Source organism: Hydra viridissima, unplaced genomic scaffold (assembly GCF_058129835.1).
Source record: "Hydra viridissima isolate aposymbiotic clone 2 unplaced genomic scaffold, HvirCarnegie_v1 scaffold_9, whole genome shotgun sequence".
NCBI lineage: Eukaryota > Metazoa > Cnidaria > Hydrozoa > Anthoathecata > Hydridae > Hydra > Hydra viridissima.
This window is the reverse complement of record NW_028324308.1, coordinates 14,027,443-14,052,596: the sequence shown is the minus strand read 5'-3', so window position 1 is coordinate 14,052,596 and position 25,154 is coordinate 14,027,443. Positions and strand designations below refer to the sequence as shown.

Sequence of the window (25,154 nt, the reverse complement as noted above, 5' to 3'; positions counted from 1 at the left end):
TAAACTAAGTTTCAAAAGTTCTTTTTTTAGGAAAAAAAACTGTTGAATTCTTTTTTAAAATTTACTACAAAAGTACATTACTTGCATTATAGTTTATTCTCGAATAAATCAAAAAACCGCTATTTTCATTGCCACAAAAAATTGCGCTAGATAAACATACTTTTACAACTTTTTTAACGTAAAAACCATGCTATTAATGTATTACTTTTGTCAGCAAAAAGATCATTAACTTACTATTTTCAAAATGACGAATATTAGGGTTTTTAGTGGGATTTTTTACAACTTTGACTTCGAATTAGAGCACTTTCCGTTAATTTTAAGGTCTGTGTTTTTATATTTTTCTGAATCAGCATAAAGTTCTCTATTAGAATCAATCATAAAAAAAGAGGGGTGAGAAACTGCAGTAGCGCCGCAATTCCTACAGAGAAGCTGATTGCAGAAGAAGAAACAAAAATGCTGAAAAAAACAGAAGAACCCTTAATGACTAAATTTACCTGTCCGAAATGTCAAAATAAATATCTTAGAGAATCGTATTTTAAAAAGCATGAAAAGAAGTGTTACATTGGCACTAAAGGTGTGCTTATACTCACATGTTGTGGAGATTAACGCCTAAACGGGTGCTAATTTATATTTGCAAATACTCCCAGATTATGAAAATATTGTAATAACTCTTAATTTTGATTTTAGAAATTATTCAAAACTGTAAATTGTTGTAATGTACTATTGAACTTCCATGTAGAAGAATGCAAGTTGTCTTTATTACATTTTTTACATATACTGGTGTAAGAAAATGTACACAGTTAAAAAATGGCTAGTTAAAGGTAATAGATGATTGACTTTCATTACTCTTTAACCTGGGTTCCATTACAGCCAAGTTAGTATGGTAGATGGTACTAAAATCACAACAGACTTCTAAACATATTAATGAAAAACCTTTATGTCTAATAACTTTAAAGTTTTCAACTGTATTGCCTTTTCTCGATTCAATTATTCTAACATCTTCATTTGATGTGCTTCGGAAGTTTTTAAAATCATAAAATTTATTTCTGATTAGAAAAGAAGATAGTGGAAGTCATTATTACCTTTACAGATGTTTATGCATGAAATGTTGGAGAATATGATACTAGCAGATTGAAGATTTAGTTGATCCTGAAGAGATTTGTTAATGTCAATGGATAATGGCACTTTACGATTTAAAACAATTAGTCTCCACATGCCATTTGATTAGTGATAACTATTGATTTTAACTATTACAAAATAGTTTTTGTTATTTTCATTGTAACAGTCAAAACCATGTTTTGATGCAAATGCTTTTAACTGTTGATGAATACTTATTGCATGTACTTTTTTATTTCTTCCAACTCTTGTGAGTGTGATACATACATAACAGGTTTTTGTGTGTTCAGAAAAAGTGAAGAATTTATCATTCCTCTAAACTTCAAAGCCTTTTTTTGGTTTTAAATCTAACCTGTATAAGACCATATAACATGATTTGCATAAATATTCAGGATGAACTTTTTGATAGTCTAAGGTTATATCAAGCTTGTAAAAACTAAGAGTTGCTTGTTTAAAGATAACAACAGGTTTTATTTGATAGTGACTATCCTGTTTTATTATGCAGCCACACTTTCTACATAAATGTTTTAAATATTCCTCATGAAGACTCATTATTTATTCAGTAATCAGATAATAGAAATGAATATAAGATTACTTTTTTTGATATAATATCTAGAAAAGGTTAAAAATAAGGCTGTACATCACTTGTAGAAGGCTCAAGAATATGCAAGGAAAGGTATGGTCTCATCATTTTTATTATCATATGTTGTTACTATTAGTAACAGCAATAATAATAAAAATAATAAGACCATTATAAGTTAAAGTAGCTTTACATGACTGACTGTTTAAAAATGCTTTATCAAAAATGCTCATTAAAAATACATACTTAATATTTCTTTCCAACTTCTGGAATCAATAGTTTTTTATGAACTTCAACCCTTTCATGCTTCAATTATTTTCCCATAACTTACATAAACCATAAAACATTATCTACAAATTGACAGTAGTACTATGAAATGTTAAAGTAGACTTTTTCTGCAGCCTTTTTGAACTCTCCTTTATAAAATATTGTTTTCAATCGGTTAGAATGCACTATTTGCATAGGGGAAGCTTAGTTTAATTTGTTGTTGTAAAACAACCCAGCGCATGAAAGGGTTAAGATGCTTTTAGTTATAATACATTCAGACAAAATGCGATTTAGGTATCGCAAATAAGAAAATTTTTAACAAGGACGAAAAAAAAAAATCACAAAGTTAAGTTTTTATTAAGCAAATTTCATAGCTCAAACCAACCTTTTTCAGATTTGTGAACTATTCTTGATTAATTTTTTTGTCTTTTATAACCATAAGCTTCAGTATATGCATAATTATAATGGGTTTACTGAGGGAGGTTTTTTGACGGAAATTTGACGGGTAGAAGTTGGAATATCTGTATCATGAATTTAGAAAATTGACGTTAACATGCATAGTTTTTGGCTAATTGGCGGTACCTTTGATCTATAAAAAAGCATTGGACGTCCATCTATTAATACGTCCTTGGTTTAACATCGCTCTACCACATAATGACATCGTCTTTACGTCAGTAATCTGACGTTGTTCCGATGTTGGTTTAACATCGCTAAACGTTGAATGACATTGGAATTCCGATGTCATTCAACGCCCAACCTTTTCATTTCCAACGTAAAGTCGCCCAACCTTTCCATTTTCAACCTAAATCCGACATCGAACCGACGTCAGCTCCGACATCGATCCGACGTTGTTCCGAAGTCGCTTTGCCCACTGGGTACAAAACTTGGCTACAAAAAAAAAGGGAGACAGTTACGAGCAAAGGTTAAAGAAAATGGACTTACAAAATCTATCGAATAGAAGAGAAAACGGTGATCTTATCCAAATTTATAAATTCCTAAACAAACATGATACTATCAATTGACATCGTGAACCAGAAGTATTGGTTAGGCTAACCAGAGGGCACAATCAAAGGCTGAGAAGGCAGTATGTTCCAAACATCTTGCCGAGGCATTATTTCTTCACGAACCGTATTGCTGAAAATTGGAATCGTTTGGAAAGTGATGTTGTCAATTCCATTTCAGTGATTAATTTTAAAAACAAACCTAGTAAATTAAGCAAAAAAACGCTGTTAATATCTAACATCTACTGTAGTTAGATTCCTTCTTGAGACTCTCAAGAACACAGCTTCAATTATTGTAATCAGCATAAGAGATCCGACTAATAATCTATATGCTTCTATAAAGTAATATGTTAATATTAATGTAATTAAAATCTTAATGGCTCAAGCTATTGAAATACACATAAACGAGACCATAAAAAATGGGGCTTAATGTTTATGTTAAGGTGATGGAGGATTAAGCACTGAAGCAACATATGATTTAACAATTAAAAAAGCTTCTACAGATTTTTATGGCACTCTTAGTGGTTTGAATGCCATACAAATATTTTCAGCAAATCAGCCTACTTTATCTTCAACTAAATATAAAAACTCTTTTACTTAAAATTCACTGCTATTAATTTTCATAGACTTATATCTTGAATATATTTAGCTAATAAATTTACTATATTTATAGTTTATAGATTAAGAAACGTTAATTCGGTCATGACAATAATGTATCGAGAAAATTTGTTACATTTAATACAGGTGGCGATTTAGTAATTTCAGTGACTACTCAAAGTTCAAAATTAGTTGGCAATTAAAATCTAACAGCACTCACACGTTAGATGTTGATGTACAACTTTTTTCATTTTACAAAGAATAGTACATCATTATAATAATAGTACACCATTATAATAATAGTACATCATTAAGCATTTTGAGTTAGATGTTTAAAAGATATCATCCAACTACAATATAAATATTATTTAGATGAAATAATTTTTTAATAAAACGTAAAAAAAAACGTTTTAGTTGTCGCACGCTCGTATACACTAGCTCTATCACATACATACATACATACATACATACATACATACATACATACATACATACATACATACATACATACATACATACATACATACATACATACATACATACATACATACATACATACATACATACATACATACATACATACATACATACATACATACATACATACATACATACATACATACATACATACATACATACATACATACATACATACATACATACATACATACATACATACATACATACATACATACATACATACATACATACATACATACATACATACATACATACAAACAAACATACTTAAATTACCATTCTCACATAGCTTGCACCTTTTGTACTCTTATCTTTATTATGGTACTTTCTACATCTTGTATTCCTTCAATTATCATTTCTAGTCTTCTCTCTATTTGTTACAACATATTCTCTACAAATTGCACACGTATTTAATTCTTATACTTTATCACTTTATATCTTTTACTCCGCCTACATCTTGTACTAATTTTTCTTTCCATTTTTTAAATGCAAAGAAAAAAATTAAACGATTTTAATTATTCACAAGATTTCATTGATGCGTGCAACCCAACTTCACGGATCTCATTAAACAATTTTTTAAAAAAATCTTTTAAAATTTTTTGAAAAAATGAGTTCTCACAGATCAGCTTCATGTGTATCGTTAAAAGTTTAAAAGTTTTTTTTATGGGTATGAATCGCTCTGATCTATTTTACTAATCAGTATCTTTTACTACTTACTGATTGATCATTAGATACTTCGGATTTCGCTCAATAAGCGGACTGTACTTATATCAGAATGATCGTTTCAATCTAGTTAGAAAAAAAAATGAATATTTTATTACTTTTATGGTTATTTTAGTGGTTTACAAATTTATTCCTCCGTAATTGTTCCGTTGTTTTGCTCATTTAAAAACGTAAACTTTTAGCTTTAGTATTAGCTTTTGTGGTTTCTTTTGTGATTCTGACGTGGTAAATATTTGGTTCCGGCATTTATGGTTTTGTTCTGGTTTGGTTATATTTTGATGGTTGCCTAGCCCTTGCTCACCTGCTTGCTTCGCTTACATGCGTGCTTGTTTTGGCTTTACGGTGAACAGTTATGGTTAAAATATGGTATTCATAGTTTAACGATATTTTTTTGCCTAGTTTTGGCTTTGGTTTGGCTAAGGGATTTTAAACCAGAAGAGCTATTTTGTAACTACTATTGAATTAACCAAAAACTAGAACTGACACATCCATTAGTGTTACTTATTGCCTTTCCTAGCAATAACATTAGATGAATTGTAAGACTCAATAGTAACGTCTGACTCTTTCAAATTGTACTTGCATTAGTGGAATAAACAAAGCAAAATTAGAAAATTTCCGTAGAAGCATGTTTTTCGCAATAAACTATTGTTCCTTTTAATTTGTTAAAAGTATTTCGGAAGTAGTCCAAATTAACCGATATAACTAATAAATAACATGTTTTAATGTCTCATTACTCCTTCACCTTCTATCCATTAATTTAAAAAATAAAATCAAGCAAAAAGAAGCATTTTATCTCCAATATTTATTAAAAAATATATATATTACAAAGTTTCATCATAAATAATTAACAAAATAACAAAATATATTTTGAATAAACTATAAGTACTTAGTAAAGCCATTGTGATAAAAAAAGTTAAAAACTTATGTTGCTTAAAATAAAAAGACAAAATTAACAGCTTATGTTGTTTAAGAAATTCTCTAAATCTAATTCTTCTTCGAGTATTTAAAATTAGTCATTTTCTTTGTATCATTTCGATTATTCTGTACTAGATACGACGGGTAGAAAAATATCTTTGTCACCTTAAATCAAAACAAAAATGATGGTAACAAGTTGAACCTGAACGACTTCTATTGAAATATAAAACAGAATTATTTTTTTTTTAAATATGCTGCAATTGGTTTTTCAGAATTTTCTTTTTGTTTAAAATAGTATTGTTAAGAGTAGTATTCTTCATTCTGCAAAAATCTTCATTAAAAAACTTAAATAAAAGAAAGGATAACAGTCGAAGAAAGTTCGTTAAAACTCATTTTCAGCTGACTTACCATGGTTTGGTCTTCTTTGAACTGCTTCATAGATGCAATATATAATTGGAAACACATATAAAATTAGACTAAATGCGTTATATATATTTTTTTGGTCTATTGGGATCCATATCAAGCTGTTGTTAATTGAGGCAAGAAGAAGAAAAGTTGTGAGCAAAATGGTATGGAAAACAGTTTCTCTTATTTTCTCGTAGGGTTTTATAATTAACAAGAATGACAATAAGAACAAGATTGTCAAAGCCTTCCACATTTCTATTAACTGCAGCTCTTGCTTTGATCCGACCTCTTTTAACACTGTTATGGTAGCCTGACCAGCGTAGTAAAATATGCTAGTCCAACGACGGTTTTCTCGGAGCCCCTCGTAACAATAACATAAATAATCTCTTTTATGACAAAAGCGGTGGAGGCACAAAATCAACACGGGAAGAGCTATTATTAAAAAAGCAGCAAGTACGAGAGCAACTTGATGCTGGACTGATGCGGATTTGAAATAAAAATCGTCTGGAGAAATCCACGCCCTTGGATAACTCTCTCCGTCGATTTGAATATAGAGCATCAGTTGCACCGACACTCTAAAAACATTCCAATAAAACACAGAGCTCACAACAGTAAACGAACGCTTATAAACATCTTTGTCCAAACTTAGAAAGTGACGCTTATAATCTTCTATGTCTAAACTTAGAGAGTAACGCTTAAAAACTTCTATGGTAAAGGTTTTAATGAGATGCATTGCAATAGCAGCAGCAATAAAAACTTATCAGCCAAAGAAATGAAAAAATATAATGGAGCCAAACTTTAAAAAAGTCGGTCATGTTTTCCATAAAGCAGTGTGGTGGAATTAACTCAAAGCTTATATGCATTCCAAGCAAGCTGATGATATTAACTGCAGTTTTCCACCAATTACGCATGTTATCCTTTACAGTAAAAACTTGGTTAAAGGTGATGTAAAAAAAGGTAGTGGGTAACAAGTACCAAGCAAAAGATCTCTTATTCATTAAAATGACCAACAAATTAATCACCATTCCTACAACAAATACTACTAAAAGTAGATAAACTAACATCATTCTGGGTTTTTCTTTGCACTCTAAGCAGGAGCTGTTTGTTAACAAGACAGAATAATTTTCCAAGCACTCGCTGCACAATATCGAAGTCTGGTTTCTTCCCTCTACGCACTGCTTTTTTTCATCAAAATCACAGTTTTCTGAGTCTGAACAAGTTCTACACAAGTTCTCTCGGCAAGGGTACATACTTTTGTTGTAAATCCATTTATTCCGTTTGAACTGAATAAAGTTTTCGTTGCAAACAATGTAATCAACAGAGCCATCGCACACGCATCTCTTTTGAGATTCATTGTATGTATAGCCAAAAGAGCAGCTTGGAAAAGTCATTTCTACTCTTTTAGAAATAGAAGCTGCAATTATAACTACAGAAAGATTTTTGTTCTCCGGCCCATTCAAAGTGATGTTTACTGTGTCGTTTTTAACAAAGAATTCTCTTGTGAGTATTTCATCTATTTTGATTATCACTACCTCGTCAACTGACTGATTACGCTCGTCTCGCATTAACAATCGTAAACTAAAATTTTTACCAGGCTGCTCAAGCTGGGTCTGGGGTATCTCAATAACAACTGCGTTAGTGACGATACTGTTACTAGAATTTGTAAATCTAAATCCTCTCCATGATGAAAGTATATCAGTCGCATTTTCCTCGAAGCTTGATCGGCACGTGTTTAACGTTGAAACAAAAATATCGTGGCCTTTTAAATCATACGCAGAGTTGTTTACAAAAGTGACATTTGTTGTGATGGTGGAGTCCAACTGAAAAAAACAGTGTTTCTTGTTTGGTGAGGGAAGCCATAGCCGCATTGATGGCCCTGGGACTATCACATAAATCGCACCTCCACTACTATCGGCTTGGTTAGCATTGAAGTCTAGCTTAGAGTTATTTTTTAAAACAATTGTGGATTGGCCATCTATTACTAGTGCTCCCCCTTTTCGACCGGAGTTTCTATAAAAAGTTAGTTCGCCTTCTACAACAATTTTAGAAAAATCTAAAACTACCGCTGACCACTTGTTGTCAGAAGCAAAATTTTTCCCAGCAAACTTTAGTTCTCCATTTACAACATTAACTGCACCCTGACCAATAAAATCGGTTTTAATATCTTGTATGCTACCGTTGTTAATTTTGACATTTTTAAAGTTAACTGACGCAGACTTGACCATCATGTTAGAACCAATCATTGCTTGATTTCCAACTATTTCGCTGTCTATAATCTGTATCAAACTTGTATTTTCGCTATTGTTGGTTATTTGCATCCCACCCCCAGACAGCGTAGCGACATTTGTTTTAATATTCGTATTTTTTTTAAGACTGACTACGCTTCTTTGAGAACTGTTTTCCAATCTAACATATATTCCTCCACCACTAGTTGCATTATTTGATTCGATCAGAGTGATTTCGAACTCAAGTGTATTGTTTACACCAGAGTTGTTTATTCGAATGCCCCCACCTGATAGAGAGGCGGTATTCCCTGTTACAAATGTGTTATTAAAAAAAACCATGTTGTTGTGAGATCCTTCTTCCATTTTTATGTACACTCCTCCACCGCATCTTGCCTGATTATGCATAATATTCGTACTATCTGCAAATGTTACTTTTTTATTTGTAGACCCATTTCTAAAATATAATGATATTCCCCCACCATTTGCGATAGGAAGGTTATGGCATGATTCGTTATCGCAGCCTTCCATCTTGCAGTCTTGGTTTTGGTTGTATTTTATGTAGGTATGATGAAAAAACACTTCCTCAACTTCTTTGCTATTACTACCATAATAATCAATATATACGCCTCTGCTGTATTGAAAATTACAGTTGTTGAATTTTCCATGTCCTGAATTTTGCAATAATAAGTTGTATCCTTGACTGTATTCAATATCTACTCCTTCAAACGAAAACAAAGTCACATTTTTAAAGTAAAAAGTGCTCGATACTAATAGGTGTTCTTCTTCTTCTACAGAATAATATGCAATAGTATGATTCTGGCCACATTCACGAAACGTTATTGAGCTGAAAACAATGTCAACTGAGTTTGTAACTGTTATTCCAGAACTTTCTGTGCATGTGATTGCTGTGAGATTTCCCATTAACGTGAAGCCAGTCACATTAACTATTGATAAGTTTGTGTTTAATTTGGTATCTGACACAAAGAAGCACGAGTCAGTTAGCTGCAAATTTAGAAAAGCTGCTTCTAATGTCGGGCAACTCCAATATGTATCATTATCAGCTTTACACGACTCATTCTTTTTAAAAGTGATTATCTCCGAAAATCTATCATAAGGTTTGAATGATGAAGAAGCATTTTGACTAGACACTCCAAATACTTTGGTATAGTCATTGTGAATGCCAACAGGACCAATGTTGTTTTTGATATTGACAAAAAACTTTCTGTTATTGCAATATAAAGCAGCAATGCTGCCAGCTACTGCCGCTAACATTACAAAATGCAAGGGAAACATGCCAAGTGTTCTAAAGTTTATAAAAAGATTTTCATATACTTTTAGTTAAATAAGCACTATAAATTTTTTTTTTTTTTTTTTTTTTTTATCATCATAACAACATTTTTCTCTTCATTTGAACTAAACTTAGATATAACCAAACGATAGTAAAGATGTTGTTTTATAGACGTTGAAAGTTGCAATCATATATGCTTTTATATTTCATATACATCACTTTAGCATAATCGATAAAATCTATCGAATCCTAAGAAAAACACAACAAAGTATTCGCTTAAAATCGAGCTTTCGAAAGTAAAAGTTCATTTTTAAGATTTTTAGAACCGAAGAAATACATAAACAACAATGAAGACTTTATTTAACCTTTTTCTAAAATAAATACACTTTGTTGGTTAAGACAAACAATAAAATGTGATTGTTAGGGAATTGTTTTTAACTTTCATCTGCGAGTTTATTACTTTAAACCAATATATGATGTAATAAATTCTTGGTCATTTCAGTAAATATTGAAATTCGTCATTAAGAAAGTTGGAAAAAAAATGTGATTTTGAAATATTATTACGCGATTTTATAGTAATTTTTCTTGAATTCCTTTTTTTCTGTGGAGTTCAGAAAGTTTGCGCAAAACGGTTTTGATTGTAACTTTTCAAGCAAATGGGTGAGATATGTTGTACTGTTTCATTTGCTTCAAGTTCACACTTTTTCTGAATTTTTCAAATACGTTCTCTCTTTAAATGTTTGTCAAGCTAAAACTTAGATTTCGAGAAAAACGCGGAGTTGCAGCCTGAACCATTAGAACATGCTGGATGTGGCCCATCATAGAGTATTTAAACTTCTCTTAGATATTCTTTACCATACATATGCATTACCTTTGCCATTATTTATCCTAATTCTTAGGATATGCGGATTCCTTCAACGTCCTTTTCAAATAAGAGTTTCTTCATATTCCTTGTTGGATTGTTGTTGCTTCGCGACAGTAATTTTCCAGCGGCCGAGGAAAGAGGCTGCATTTCTACGATTGAAGAGGCTGAAGAAACTGAAGGAAAGCATGTTTCCTCGACATCGTTTTTAAGTAATTATCTTGTTACTCAAGATGGTGAAATCTCAATAGAGAGAAATAGGGGTGCTGTTCTTCACTTGGCCGCATACACTCTATCGCTACTACTTGTTTTGATGAAGAACACAGGTACGACTTCATGAACCGGTACGACTTCTCTTGAGGACTTAATAGATCCAGCGTAAGCGGATATGGAGGCTCGAAGACTGTATCTTTTGTTAAATTATTGATGAATATGAAATTCTAAATTAATTAATCCAATCGGAATTATATTTTCGCTTTCGACTTGCATTTCTTCAAGTATTTCGCTATCAGTTGATAGAAGACCCAACATGTATATAAAAGTTACCTTGAAAAAAGAGAAAGAAGATAAATATAATTGGGACACTACGTAATTCATAAAAATCAACATGAAGCACTGCTTAAGTCACGATTTTTTTATTTTAAAGTGTAAGCACTTAACAAACATAATATTAGATAAAAATACTTTCTGTTGCAGTTATAAACCTCGATTACAAGATGTAAATGGAAACTTTTAGGAACAAAACATATCGATATATTGCAAATAATACCATAAGCCGAAATCACAATATTGAAGCATTTGCCGTACGACAAATATGTATGTGAATGGCTAAGATACGCAGAGTAGAGGTAAGCGAAACTCGAAGTTTCGATTTCGAGTTCGAGTTTATTCAATAATCGAACTCGAATCGAATGTGCTTAGTTAATCGAATATACTTCGAATTTCGAACCTAAAGTTCGATATTTAAAAAATTGTTGTAAAATCTTATTACAACGCTTCAAAAAGTCGCTGTAAAATTATATTAAAACGCTTCAAAACAGCATGGACGTCTGATCACGAAAAAGCTGAAGAAATAATACGAGCTATTGGGCGCATGTTGGCTTCCGATTACCTGCCGTGCGATTTCGTAGAAGGACAAGGTTTTCAGGCACTTATGAAATTGGTTGTTCCTCAGTATCATACTCCGAGCAGGACCACTTTTCTCGCAGTATTGTGCCAACTATGTATAAAAATTTGAAACGAGAAATGATTGATCGCATTACTACTGAATTTGTTGGTATGCCATCCTATTGCTTTTCCACAGACATATGGTCTTCTCGCACACTGGATTCCTATATATCATTTTGTTTGATATATTTAACTGCTGATTTTCAAATGCGGTCATATACACTGGAGAATAAACCGTTTGTGGCTATATCAAAGACGGGCGAAGCAATATTAGAATCTCTTGAGAAGTCAATTGAAGATTGGTCGCTACCAAGAGCAGTACCAATATACGTTCTTCGAGACAATGGTAGTAATATGAGAGCAGCCATGAACATGAGCCAAAACTTTATGGACTTACCTTGATTTGCTTAAACGCTTCAATTGTTTATTAATGATGCGTTATCCGAAATTGAAGGCATGATCAGAATAATAGCGAAATGTAAAAAAATCGTCTCGCACTACCATCACAGTATTCAATCATCTCAATTGCTGTATGCACAACAAAGGCAATTAAAAAAAGATGAATGTGGGCGCATAATGAATGTATCGACGCGTTGGAATTCCGACTATTATATGATTCAACGCCTTATGAAATAGAAAGCGCCCTTTACAGCCGAAATCGCATTGGTAAAGTGGAGAATCTCACTACAACGAATGGAAACAAGTCACTTTACTTCAAGCAACCTGAGAAGCTGGCGGCTAACTTATCAAAGCTTTATGAATTAATCAATGAACTTCCAAAAGTTCAGGACCAAAACCAGTCCAGTCTCAGCACTTAGTGAAGGAGTCTACACTAGAAACACAATCAACAGGCTTATGGGAATCCCTCGATAACATGATGGCAGCAACTGCAATCAACATCAATGTTGCTGATGCTGATGTGTTAAGTACGAGTGCACTTGATGATGGTGTGAAGACATACTTGAAAGATATGGAAATTGGGCGCAATGGTTGTCCACTGACATGGTGGAGGCAAAATAAAAGTAGATTTTCTTGTCTTGCTAAGCTTGCTCAATCACTTCAAGCAATCCCAGCGACCAGTATCAATTCAGGGCGTCTGAACTCAACATCTGGGAACATCGTTTCCATTAAACGCTGCAGTATTCTATCGGAGCATGTAGAAGAACTTGCCTTTCTTCATAAAAATTTGTAGACTTTTAGCATTATGATAAATATGGTTTGTTGATGATGACATTTTAAAATGAATTGAATAAACTCTTTCACTAGTTTGTTTGATAATCTCGAACTCGAACTCGAACTCGATGGAATCTTTTGCCATCTCAATCGAATTCGATCGAAGATAAAAGACCTAATCTCGCACAGCTCTAACGCAGAGATGGCGCTATCAACTAAGTCACGCGTTGTAACTGTTTTTACCAATAACTCTTTTGTATTGGTTAGTTATCATGTTTTGATTGGCTAGAACAATGAATTTGTCCACCGTTCCAATAAAAAAATGCAGTTCCAGAATTTTGATAAGGTTGATCAGAGTTATATTTAGGTTTTGTATAAACGTCCAGGTTTAAAACGTTTTCGTTTTATTCCCGGACCTCTCTCTGCCTCATGACTCATAGGAATATATAATTGACTACTCACAAAGTCAAATAAACAATAGTTGAATTCTTTTTAGCTTGCACCTTATTTTCTCGTTTGGTATTAACAGCTTCATCGGACACATTTAAGTTAACTGAGTAGGGTGCATTTCTCAGATTCAATTACTACTTTTTACTTGATTGCTAATCAATTGGACTTATTGTCTCTACAACTAGTTTTTTGAATAACAAGTTTAACAAAATGCTGGAGTGTAAAATGCTTTGGATACTGGTTTTTTAAATGTTGGCAAATTGAAATCGAACATTTTACTTTATAGTTAGATCAGGTTGTAGATGTTTCCCTAAAGTATGCAACTTACTGTAATGCAATTTGTGTGCAAGAAAAGGTGAAAAGTGTTGTCAAATTTCCCTAACGGGCTTATTAGTAATCTTATTGGTAGTTTTAGTGTTTTTATTAGTTAAGACTATTACATTAAAACTTAACATCAGTGGGTGTAACCAAAAACATTTGAGAAACTTTTTCAGAATTAAAATTGAACATCCAAAATATTCAAAATACAAGTTTTAATGCATTAATACATGATGGAAAAATACGAATAAAATATTTCACAAACGAAACCAAGAAACTTGAGATTATTGATAGCTTAGGTAACTGTGATAAGAAATCCTCGTTATCATACTAAAATAACATAAAAAATAGTTTTATGAAATATTAAAAATAAACGAAAAAAATTTTCTTTTTTTGCTAAAAACCTTATTTAGATTTCATCAAAATCTACAATAGTTTTAAACGAAATAACGTGTTATAAGTAAAATAGAAGGAAATATAACAACAACAAAAAAAAGATGTTAAAATCCATACATTCTATCTTACCGATAAGATATTGGCAACTGATACAAAGCTTTTGAAACTTAATCGTGTGAAACTGCTTTTTGAAACTACTCTGTACCTGTGTACTTGATAAAACTGGTTTTATAGCGCTCGCAACTGCTACAACATAAATTACAAAATCTAAATAGCTCTCTTACTGCTGCATTACCCCTGTTCTCGTCACTAATGTTTTTCGAAAATCTACTTCTACTTCTCATGTGTTAATTTATATTTAAGTTAGTTTCTAGCAGATCTTTAACCAATTCTTATAAAAAAAATTCGAATCTATAATTTATGTAGCTGACTGAGGAATTTTACGAAATCGTCTAAAAAGTAATAACTTTCAGAGGCCTTTAGATAAATAAAACATTAGAAGCGTCATGTGCACATAAAGCAATTGGAAAGTGATATGGTGGTGACAAAGTAGTAGAATAGGAGGAATCTTGAGTTTTACTAGAAGATATTAAAGAGAGTTGATTTTTCATCACAGTTTGTAGTACAAACTAGAGCAAAGGCTTTGAGCCTTATGTAACAATTTACATTAAGATCCAAGGGAAATAACTCTAAGTTTCAGTGGAATTCTGACATTCGAAAGGTTGTTTTTTTGTGACAAAATTTAAATATCGCTACTAGCAGACTTTTATTGAAAGTCAAAGTCAAGCAACTCTTTTGTATTGTCTGATTAGGGTTCCCCGTTTCCGCATTTTTTTTTTAGTTTTGAGTTAAACTTAAAAAAAAGCGCGAGCCCTAATTGCTTTTCTTTCACTCCAATTTTTTAACCTGTAATACGTTTCCTTGTGAAAAGTAATATAGTAAAATTTTCTTGAATGAATGTTAAAAAACTGACCGTATAATTTTTAAAAGTAAAAAAAAACAAAACAATAAAACAATGTTTGATTGTTCTCAAACTTTACTATTGTCATTTTTGAATGAATCATGCACCTCATCAAAAGGTTTAACTCAAATTTTGAAAAAAATACGGAAACGGGACACCATATTGTCTGATAGACCTTTTTTAAAACCTTCACCTAGTTGTTTTAACAAGTTTAGGATTTTTAATTGTTGTAGGCAATTAAGGAACTTCACAATATTCTCTAAGAACTAATAACTTTCAGAGACCTGATAAACAAAACATACGAAACGTCAAGCTACCTGTTGTTATCACGCGAACAAATGGTAGATGGCGATTTATTGCAAACATTTGATAAAGTAAATCTTTTCTTTTCACAATCTACATGAATTTATGGTTGATTTATTGGAATCCATGGGGAGATTAATTTCGTTGCTATGTTCCTTTTGCAAATTTTGATTTAGTGCATTGAACTTTACTTTTAATGCTATGCACTCGTTGATCGTATAAAAACTGTTTTATCTTAAATATCAAAAAAACTATTTGAAGTAACTTGCACAAGATTGCAATAAAAATCAAAAAAATAAAAGTTAAAAAATTTTTTAGACAAAATTACAATTGAATGAAGGCCCTGCAGTTATACAGTATAATTCATGCGTTAGCTGTTTAATGAATAAAATAAGATTACACTATATAATTTGTTGATTTTTTTCATAACAACCCTTTCATCAACTCACAGTGGTGTGAACAAACAACAAACAAACAAAAATGTACTGAGAAAAAGTACAATTATCTAAATCAAAAACAAAAAAAAGCTAAAAATCCAAATTAAAGAATAGGTTTATGCCAACTACTTTGCATTCCTGAAGAACTTTTAATTTATTAAAATATATATATATATAAAAAGTTGCTCAGTATTTAACTTTAGGCATTTATAAAAATGAAGGAAATATACAGTGTTTAGTTTCGAGTAACAATGGTAAAAAATTTATTTTACTGTTCCTAGACAATTAGAGAAATGTGACCATTACAAATGTGGCTGTTATGATAGAGTGCTAATCCTTAAATTAGATTTTAAAGTGTTTAATAACCCTTAATTATGTCAGCATAATCTGTGATAAAATACTAATATTCTTTACTTATATAACCAATTTTAAAGTGTTGAACACTTTAAAATTGGTTTTATGAGTAAACAATATTATTATTTCACTTTTATTATACAAGTAAAGAATATTACATTTTCACTTTGGTAACTTTACCAGAAAAATAGAATTTTTAAAAAAAAACAGATGATTACAGAAATTATTGTGAGTTGGATTAAATATTCTAATAACATAAGGTTAATGGATCCTAAAAATTTAGAATTATCCTAAATCTTTTGAAGACTTAAATTTTCTTCTGCTAGTGAGGCCATTAACTTTTTGATTATAAGAGATCAGCTTTTCTCAGATTTCAAATACAAATGACTTAAACTTTCTTTTTTTGAACAACTTGCCATACATTTGATATTGCTCTTTAAAAATATCAGTAAATCTTCAATGTACTCTAAGGAATTCTTGTTCTTCCTGTGATTTTGGTTGAAATTTAAAATAAAATCAGGTCCGTAGAATTCCCAGTTTTCGTGTTCAGGAATATCATTGTCTAATGATTGGTTCAGAACTGCTGCAACAACTTGTGTCCAACACCGTGCAGTATTAGGTAAATGATATCCACCTCCGCCTAAAATCATGGTGGGAATTTTCTCTTTTAAAACAAACTTTATGCAATCTACTAATGCTTCACTTGTTAAATTAAAACAGCCAAGTGGATCACCTGATAGACAATCTGCTCCACATTGTAGAACAATTGCTTCTGGTGAAAAAAACAGAAGAATCTCTGTAAAAACGTTCATAAAAACATACGTAAACATTTCATTGTTGACCCCATCCAGCAGTGGGACATTTACTGCATGAAATTTACCTTTACCTTGCCCAATACTGCTTTTTAGGCCTGTTCCAGGGAAATATCCATCTCCAAATTTATGAATAGATAAGGTAACTACTTTATTTGAATATAAAAATGCTTCCTCTACATGGTCACCATGGTGACAATCTAAATCAATGTAAAGTACTTTTTTAAACTTTTTTAAAAGTTTAAGGATACCAATCACAATGTCATTCACATAGCAAAAACCTGATGCCTCATCAGTTTGTGCATGATGCCAACCACCGTTAAAGTTTATACTAACACAAGCATGACCCTCTAATAAACAATTAGCAGCAGTTAATGTACCACCAGCAACTGCTTTTACATATGAAAACATCTTTGGAAATAGTGAGCAGTCATAGCCTAAACCATGTTCATTAATATCAGTTATTTCGCTTTCATCAAAAAAGTCTTCCTCAATTGGTTCAAGACTGTTAATTAATTTGCACTCCATAGATTCTAGAGTACTAATATATCTTTCAGTATGAAATGCTAATAAATCATTACGAGAAGCTTCAATAGGAGCAACTATTTTCATCATTGATATCAAACCATAGGATTCTATGAGGGCATGTACCATTGATGCTCTACCTTTAGTTTTGGGATGCTGATCACATAATTCAACATATTCTTTAGAATAAATGTAAGAAACTCCTTTGCCGACTAATTCCATCTGTTTTTTTATATATAACATTAAATATTACAATATAAAAACACAATATATCACAAAATCTAAACATTTAATTAAATATGAATTAGGCAACAGATCTTTGATTGGCATGCAAGTCAATATTTACTCTTCATGCAATATGGTGAATAAAAAATAACTTGTACTCCACACTAATGCTACTATACCACACGATGTCCAAGAAAAATAGACGATAATTGCGAAAATGAGTTTAAAAACGCACAAATAACTAAAGTTAGGCATAAGGCGCCATTTATTTAAAAGAAAAGCTTTTAACAAATTAGCTTTATGGCTCGTTCCATATCAAAAGGACCAAATTTGTATAAGCTCTCAAATGTACCACTTCAGATTTTGAAGAAAATTATTGGGGTGATGAATCAATTAGATGGGCAAGTACTTTTATTTCAGCTGATTATCCATTATGGTTATTGAAAAACGGCTAAATAAAAACGAGCCATTTTGCGTGTAATCTCCATCCTCGAGCCAAATTGTATTTTTATTTTTAGTATTAACACGAACTTATTTTTTACAAACCACGATTTTTTAGTCAGATTAATTTGTACCCTTTGGACACTTTTAGAAGAGCAAAAAAAATATCTAATTTTTAACATATTGCCTTAGCAGGTTAAATTTGAAGTTTTTCTTGCTAAGTTTGAGAATTTTGTGAACTCGAAGAGCTCATTCTGAAATACTAAATTTAGAAATACTACAAACTAAATTGAATGTTGACCTACTCGTGCTGGATAGGATATGTGCCCAACCCTGACTTAAAAAAATATTCAACTACCGAAAATGCGTTAAAAAATTTTGTAGAGAAAAAAACTACTGTGGTCCTCATATCAGCTTACCATTCCCCAGCTAGCACACATACGTTGGGCCGACGTATGTGTGCTAGCTGGGTCATACGTTAAATGTTTAATTCAAATCTCAATATGTTTTTAAAGTAAATGTGATATCAGATGAAACCACTAAATTTGTGCTTTACAACATATATTTTTCCTCGTGTTGAGCCGTAATACATTTGTAAAATAGGATGCATAATTATCACATAGCGTTTTTATGTTTTCACATGCCACAAAAACGACATCTGTGTAAGATATAACGTTTCTTTGACCAATCTAAAAGAATATTTATTTTTTTACTAAGCAACATGTAAAGAGTGATCTTGAGACCAAAATTGAACCAAGAAGAACTATAAAAGATTACAAACAAAACTATTATCATAATCATTATTACTATTACTATTACTATTACTATTACTATTATTATTATTATTATTATTATTATTATTATTATTATTATTATTATTATTATTATTATTATTATTATTATTATTATTATTATTATTATTATTATTATTATTATTATTATTATTATTATTATTATTATTATTATTATTATTATTATTATTATTATTATTATTATTATTATTATTATTATTATCATCGTACAAACTTAATAACTATCTCAGTTAATATAACATTACTTATGATTACAAACTGTACTTTTATAAACCTTAAATAAAAAAGAAACGATAAAAAATATGAAAATAAAATGCGATGATGGCATTACAGTTTTTATTGAATAAGTTCAGTTTCGACTTGATGTGGTACTTTTTGGTCAAACACAAATTAAAATTTTTACCACCTGATTTAAATGATTCTGCTTGATTGAGAATATTCCACGTAAGGATAAGCTCTAATCCTTTACGTGTGTGTGTGTGAGTGTGTGTGTGTGTGTGTGTGTGTGTGTGTGTGTGTGTGTGTGTGTGTGTGTGTGTGTGTGTGTGTGTGTGTGTGTGTGTGTGTGTGTGTAGGTGAAAAATTTAATCCTTTTTCATAACTAAAATAAGCAAAGCCATTACACAATTGTGCATACCTATCCAAAAATGGTCCCAACCTCAATTTTGAAGACCAAAAAAACGACTGATGGGGCTTTAATCTGCAATGTCTCAGATATCACCAGATGAAAAAATTAAAATCTAATTTCTATAGCCAAAGGAGTAAAACACATTTAAAGTTTATAGCAATTTGCGCAACTCATCGCACTTGGAGCCCCGTCGTAAATCTATTTTGTTTTTTTTTTCACCTTTGGGTTATGGAGTTTTTAAAAAATATCAAAAACTCTACACATATATGTGTTGGCTATAACCTGACAAAAAATCAGCTCTTTAACACTTGTGGTTTGTGTACAGGGACCTAAAGTATAGGGTATGGCACTAAAAGCCTCTTTAAAAAGAGACAATGGATGCTTAACGTTTTTATTCTAACCTTATTATTGACTATGGAAGTTTCAAAATTTAATAGAATGAAGCCTTGGCATTTATCTTTCAGGCAAAAAAAATAGAAGCAAGATATCTTTTATCAGTGCAAAGATACAGCTCTTATAGTAGGAATCTCGCCTTTGAAAAAACAGCCAAAATATAGCAGCTTTTTGTGGTTTTTATGCTTTTTAAAGATTCAAAGTACATCAAATAACTAATTTAGTAACATCATCATGTGACTAGTGGATATGGGATTCTATGGTTGTTAGACTTCACATTTGTGTGTGCTTGTCTGCAAAAAGAGTGCTATTTTTGTCCAAGTTTGCATAAAATATGGGGAAGAAAACACATAGTTAGAGGCATTTTTTCTAATTATTCTGAATTTAAAACACATTAAAACCTCTTTATATTTTAGTTGTTAAACCCACAGGTTTGCTTTGTTGTTTTTGTTTAAAATGAGTGAACAAATATTGGAAATATACACAATAATGACAACTTTTTTTAATTTAAAAAAGAAATATATCTTTACTGAAATAGGTTTTAACAAGATATCAAACATATGAAAATCCCATTTAAATCTCCCATTGTAAAAACACATACAGACATGAAATGATTTCCTTTAAAAAAAAATAACTTTATGGTGGTGTTGTGATGTTTATTACTTTTTCTTCAAATTGCAGTTGAGATTTTTTTATTTAGTGCTTGCAAAATAAGATATATACTTCTGATTAATTTTTTGTAAACATATGATATTTTATGAAAATATAAATAAATTGATACAGTGTAAAATATAAGTAAAAATTTTAGACAAGTACAAAATTCTAGAAATCACTGTTTAACTGCTTAAAAAAAAAGTTATTATTTAAAAAATCTAATTCAAAGATGCTTGCTGTTATAGTCAATAACACATTTCAGTAACTGGTCTTCATAACCAGGGTGATCAGGGTTTCTTTTGTACCTAGCCCATTGAGCACTGAAGATTGAATGTAAGGCTTCTGTTGATTGCTCACTAAAAATGCCCAATGCTGTACCCTTTAAAGAAATAAATTCAGGAACATGGTAGAACACTGCATGGGCTTTTGGGGTGACTGAAACTGGGAGTTGAAGATATGTGTTCTTAAAGTCTTTGATATGTTGAACATATTCAGTATTTAATGTCCTTCCAAAACAGGAACTAACAACACTCTTAAAATGTTGGAATGTTTTCACAAAACCAAGCATATGGTCTGCCTTTTCTCTTTCAATAATTCTTTGCAAAACATTCGTACTCTTCAAAAGCTTATGACAATCATTCCCAACAAACTCTCCACCATGATGTAAATACAACAACTTTGTTTACTTTTATTTTCTACTGTTTTTTATTCAATTCTTTTACAACTTTTATACAGAAACAAAAAATTCTCGAGGGCGTAATTATGTACAAAAATAGCGTACGACTTGACTAAGTTATTAGTCAAGTTATAAAATGTAAATACGACAACTACAAAAATAGCGTATGACTTGACTCATAACTTACATCAATTAACTTTAATGACAAGAATTTTATAAACGTAATAATAAAGTTTCATAACGATCAGCTATTATCACATCACCCCAAGAACTAAAGTTCTTAAGTAACATAGTCATTTAAATATGTCGGCTTTGTCCTTTCTCTGGTTGATCGTCTGATCGCTGGTAATAAATTTTCGACGATTTCTCTGCCACCAGCTTCCTCCTCATCGTCAACAACTGTTTCTTCGGTTTCTTCCTCTTGTACAGCAAAAATGTCTAAATCTTCAAAATCACTTTCATCGCTGTCGATCTTTTCACTGATAATAGTTTCTCTTGAAGCGTTTGAAACATTTGAGGCAGGAGCTATTCTCACATCTCGCACATGTCTTGGTACACCATCAATTTCAATATTTGTGTTTGTGAGTATGTCAGTTACAGTACCTATTTTCCAAACTGAAGTGCACTTTGCATCAGCAGGGCGAACGTAAACTTTTTCTCCAATTCCATAAGTTTCCATAACTCGTTGTGATCTTTCCTGAGTTTCAGTGTTTTTCTCCTCTTGAATTGGTAAACGCCAGACGTACATATTTTTCTGAGAAGCAGGTGCAGATTTCTCATTTGTTCCCACCGTTGGTGTTGCATTGTACCAAAATACCGCTAGTAACGGACATATTTGTGCCCTCGCAGCTGTTCGTTTTACTGTGCGGTGGTTACGCTCCACTATCTCATTCCCTGAAGGTCTATATGCGCATCTATACTTCCTTTTTACACACCATTTTTCACATATGTTTGAAAATTCTTTGGATTTAAACACCGCTCCATTATCCATCAACAGTTCTTGCGGTGGGCCATGCTCCCTAAATACGGATTCCAATTGATTTACTACACTTTTGGTATCTTCGCACGGCAACTTTCTCCAAACTGTAAACCGACTTGGTCCATAGTCAATCATTGTTAAATATGGCGACCTTTTATAGTGAGTCACATCACAAGCAATTCTATACCATGTGTCTGGTACATCTAGCACTCCATTTTCCCATTTTACTGGTGCTGGATCAATTGAATTACATTGGCAACAATTGCGAACACATTCTTCAACGTCTTTTCTTAATACGTGCGGAAGTCTTCGTTGCACTGTAAACATTGTCCGATTAACGCCAAAATGATGCTTTGAGTGACAATTACGAATTTCCTCAGCAATACTTACCCCAGCTAGTTCTTTAGTATTTTTTTTTGAAAGTTCATTTATCCAAGTTTTTGGAACTCTTGTCAACACGTCAGCTTTGTTTTTGGAGGACGGAACCCATTTCAATGTGATGTTTATATTATATTCTTTTATTAAGTCTTGCAATAGAGAAAGTCTTCTTTTAATAAGCATTTCTGATAATCCATTTGATCGAACCCTATGACTTTCAGTCAGCATACTTTTTAACCATCCATGAACTGTTACTGAATCAGTGAATACTGACAAATTCTTTATACGCCACTTAGCAGCTGGGTTTATCCCACGCACCACAGCATCTAATTCAGCAATATTAATATGCATGACATCATTTATACTTCGAAGCCAGGCTGCATCCTCAATTATTACGCCATTGTATTCTATAGCAACCCCCATTGCCATGCTGCTTGCATCACACCACAATGTTGCTCCATTTTGAATTCCTTCAGCATTCCATTTTCCTCTCACAGAATCGCTAACTTCCAATCGGCGCAATATTTCAATCAACCATGACTGAGCTTGATCTCCGATTAGATCATCCCAAGCATCTCCTTGACTATATCGTTTTATAAAACTGCAGGCAATTCTGAGCCAACCTCCAACAGGATAGTGACCTAACAAGTGTCCACATATCGAAAAAAGTTTCCGTCGTGTTACTTTTTCAGTTTTGATATCTTGTGACTTTGGAATGGTGTTTCCTCGTTTCCAACAAAGCTCCTTTTTTTCATTTCTAAATAGTTGCAAACCCAATACTCGTGCAGTATCACATTGCTCTGGCTCTTTGGTTACCAATCCATAACGCGCCAAATGATTTACGACCTTTTCAACTGATGTTTTTTCCAAATTAACAATTATATCGTCAATGTAGTGGTCAGTTGCTTCACTAATATCTGCATCTAGATTCAACACGCTGCCTAAGATTGAAGACATTATTTTTAGAGCAGAATTTAACCCAAAACCAAGACGTGTAAGATAGTATTTTTCTTCTTTGTAGATTACCCTCTGATGCTCCCACAAACTCGGATCGATGTGTACTTGCATATACGCGCATCTAAGATCGAGTGTTGCAAATTTGTCACCAAGAGTTCTCCATTTTCTAACTTTTTCATCACATGCATCACTTGTGGCATTATGCGAATTAACGTACTGATTCAATTCGCGAAAGTCCAGAACAGGTCGTACCTTTCCTTTATTTTCCTGCTCAACAGCCATTAACGGGACAATCCCTTCTGTACTTTTTTCTTCTTTGTTGCATGGTTTCAACCAGCCATTTTTCACCCATAAGTCCATCTCATTATTAAATTGAGGTATCAACTGGGGTTTTACCTTGTACTGCGCGACAGAATTTCTTAGTTGTGGTTGACCTTGTTTCCATTTATATTTAGCAGTCCACTTTGTACCATCAAAGTAAGCATCAAAATCCTTGTCATTTATACCAACAATTTGTTTCTCTGTATAAATTGAAACAAAACCAAATTCAATTTTTCCATTGTACAAGTGCACTCCTCCACAGCGATTAATGACATCCATACCAATAATAGCATCAATACCGTTGACAACACTTTTTAGAATCATTACTAATGCTTTGAGCTTTTTTCCTTCAATGATTAATGTTACTGTAGCTTCTCCCTCCGTTTTCACAACTTCTCCATTAACAGCCAACACCATTATATCATGTCTTCTAATACGAACACCAGCTTTCCGAGCCATGTTGTTTGAGATAATAGTTCGGGTACATCCAGTGTCGACCAGTGCTTTCCCAGCAAAGGTGTTCACCTGCACAGTGCATATTGGAAGCGCCGTTAGTTGTTTAGGGAAACAGCTGGCGCTGGCGATTCCCCATTTGAGTTTCCCTGATGCAACAAACAAAATCTTGCAATGTGTCCAGATTTTCCACACCTGAAACATTTTATCCCATCACTGACATTTTGTTTCTTCGAAAAACAGATTCGAGCAACATGTCCAGATTTGCCACAGTTGTAGCAGATAACATCAGTAGCGGATGGTTTCTTAACATTTTTATGGAACTCAGAGATAGTTGTTGAAACATACTCTTCTTTTGTTTTTTCCGTCATGAGTACTCTTGCATGGTTCAATGCATCCTGTAAACTGATCCCAAATATTTTCACTTGTGCTCGTAGCTGCTTCGAAATTTCACCCGGCAATCCAGTTATGAACGCTCTTAGTAATAATTCTTCGCTTTCAATATCGGTCAAATTCATAAGTTGACGCAAACTGGCCAAATACACATCGACAGATTCACCGTCATTCCATCTCCGATCTCTGAACTGCTCGTAAGATTGGAAACCATCAACTGTAAATGCATCTAGTAGGGCTTTTTCAATGTCCTTAGCGGAAGTTTTTTGGCTCTCCCCAAGTTGCTCATATAATGCGAACGCACTGCCTTCAAGAAACAACGGAATGATCAATGAAAGATCGCCCAACCTTTGCAGCTCTCCCACCAGCTTGATCTTTTTCAACCACACTACAACATCTCCAGATCCATCAAATTTTCCAATCATTTTTGCCATGGATGCCATACTGCCGAAATAGCTTGTAAATACAACAACTTTGTTTACTTTTATT

The 25,154-nt window shown here is 32.3% G+C and overlaps 3 protein-coding genes across 3 annotated transcripts; all 3 read right to left on the bottom strand.

The window, feature by feature from the left end:
- Positions 1–5,551: 5,551 nt before the first annotated feature.
- On the bottom strand, positions 5,552–9,873 carry LOC149884181 (uncharacterized). Its single transcript, XM_090098877.1, has one exon. It carries the CDS (start codon positions 9,600–9,602, stop codon positions 6,804–6,806), a length of 2,799 nt encoding a protein of 932 aa, XP_089955003.1. The 5' UTR covers positions 9,603–9,873; the 3' UTR covers positions 5,552–6,803.
- A 6,304-nt stretch (positions 9,874–16,177) lies between these two features.
- LOC145185776 (histone deacetylase 8-like) lies at positions 16,178–18,083 on the bottom strand. Its single transcript, XM_080061785.2, has one exon. The coding sequence runs from the start codon at positions 17,596–17,598 to the stop codon at positions 16,375–16,377; it is 1,224 nt and encodes a 407-aa protein (XP_079917911.2). The 5' UTR covers positions 17,599–18,083; the 3' UTR covers positions 16,178–16,374.
- A 3,381-nt stretch (positions 18,084–21,464) lies between these two features.
- On the bottom strand, positions 21,465–24,278 carry LOC149884180 (uncharacterized). Its single transcript, XM_090098717.1, has one exon. It carries the CDS (start codon positions 24,276–24,278, stop codon positions 21,465–21,467), a length of 2,814 nt encoding a protein of 937 aa, XP_089954843.1.
- Between the last annotated feature and the right edge of the window lie 876 nt (positions 24,279–25,154).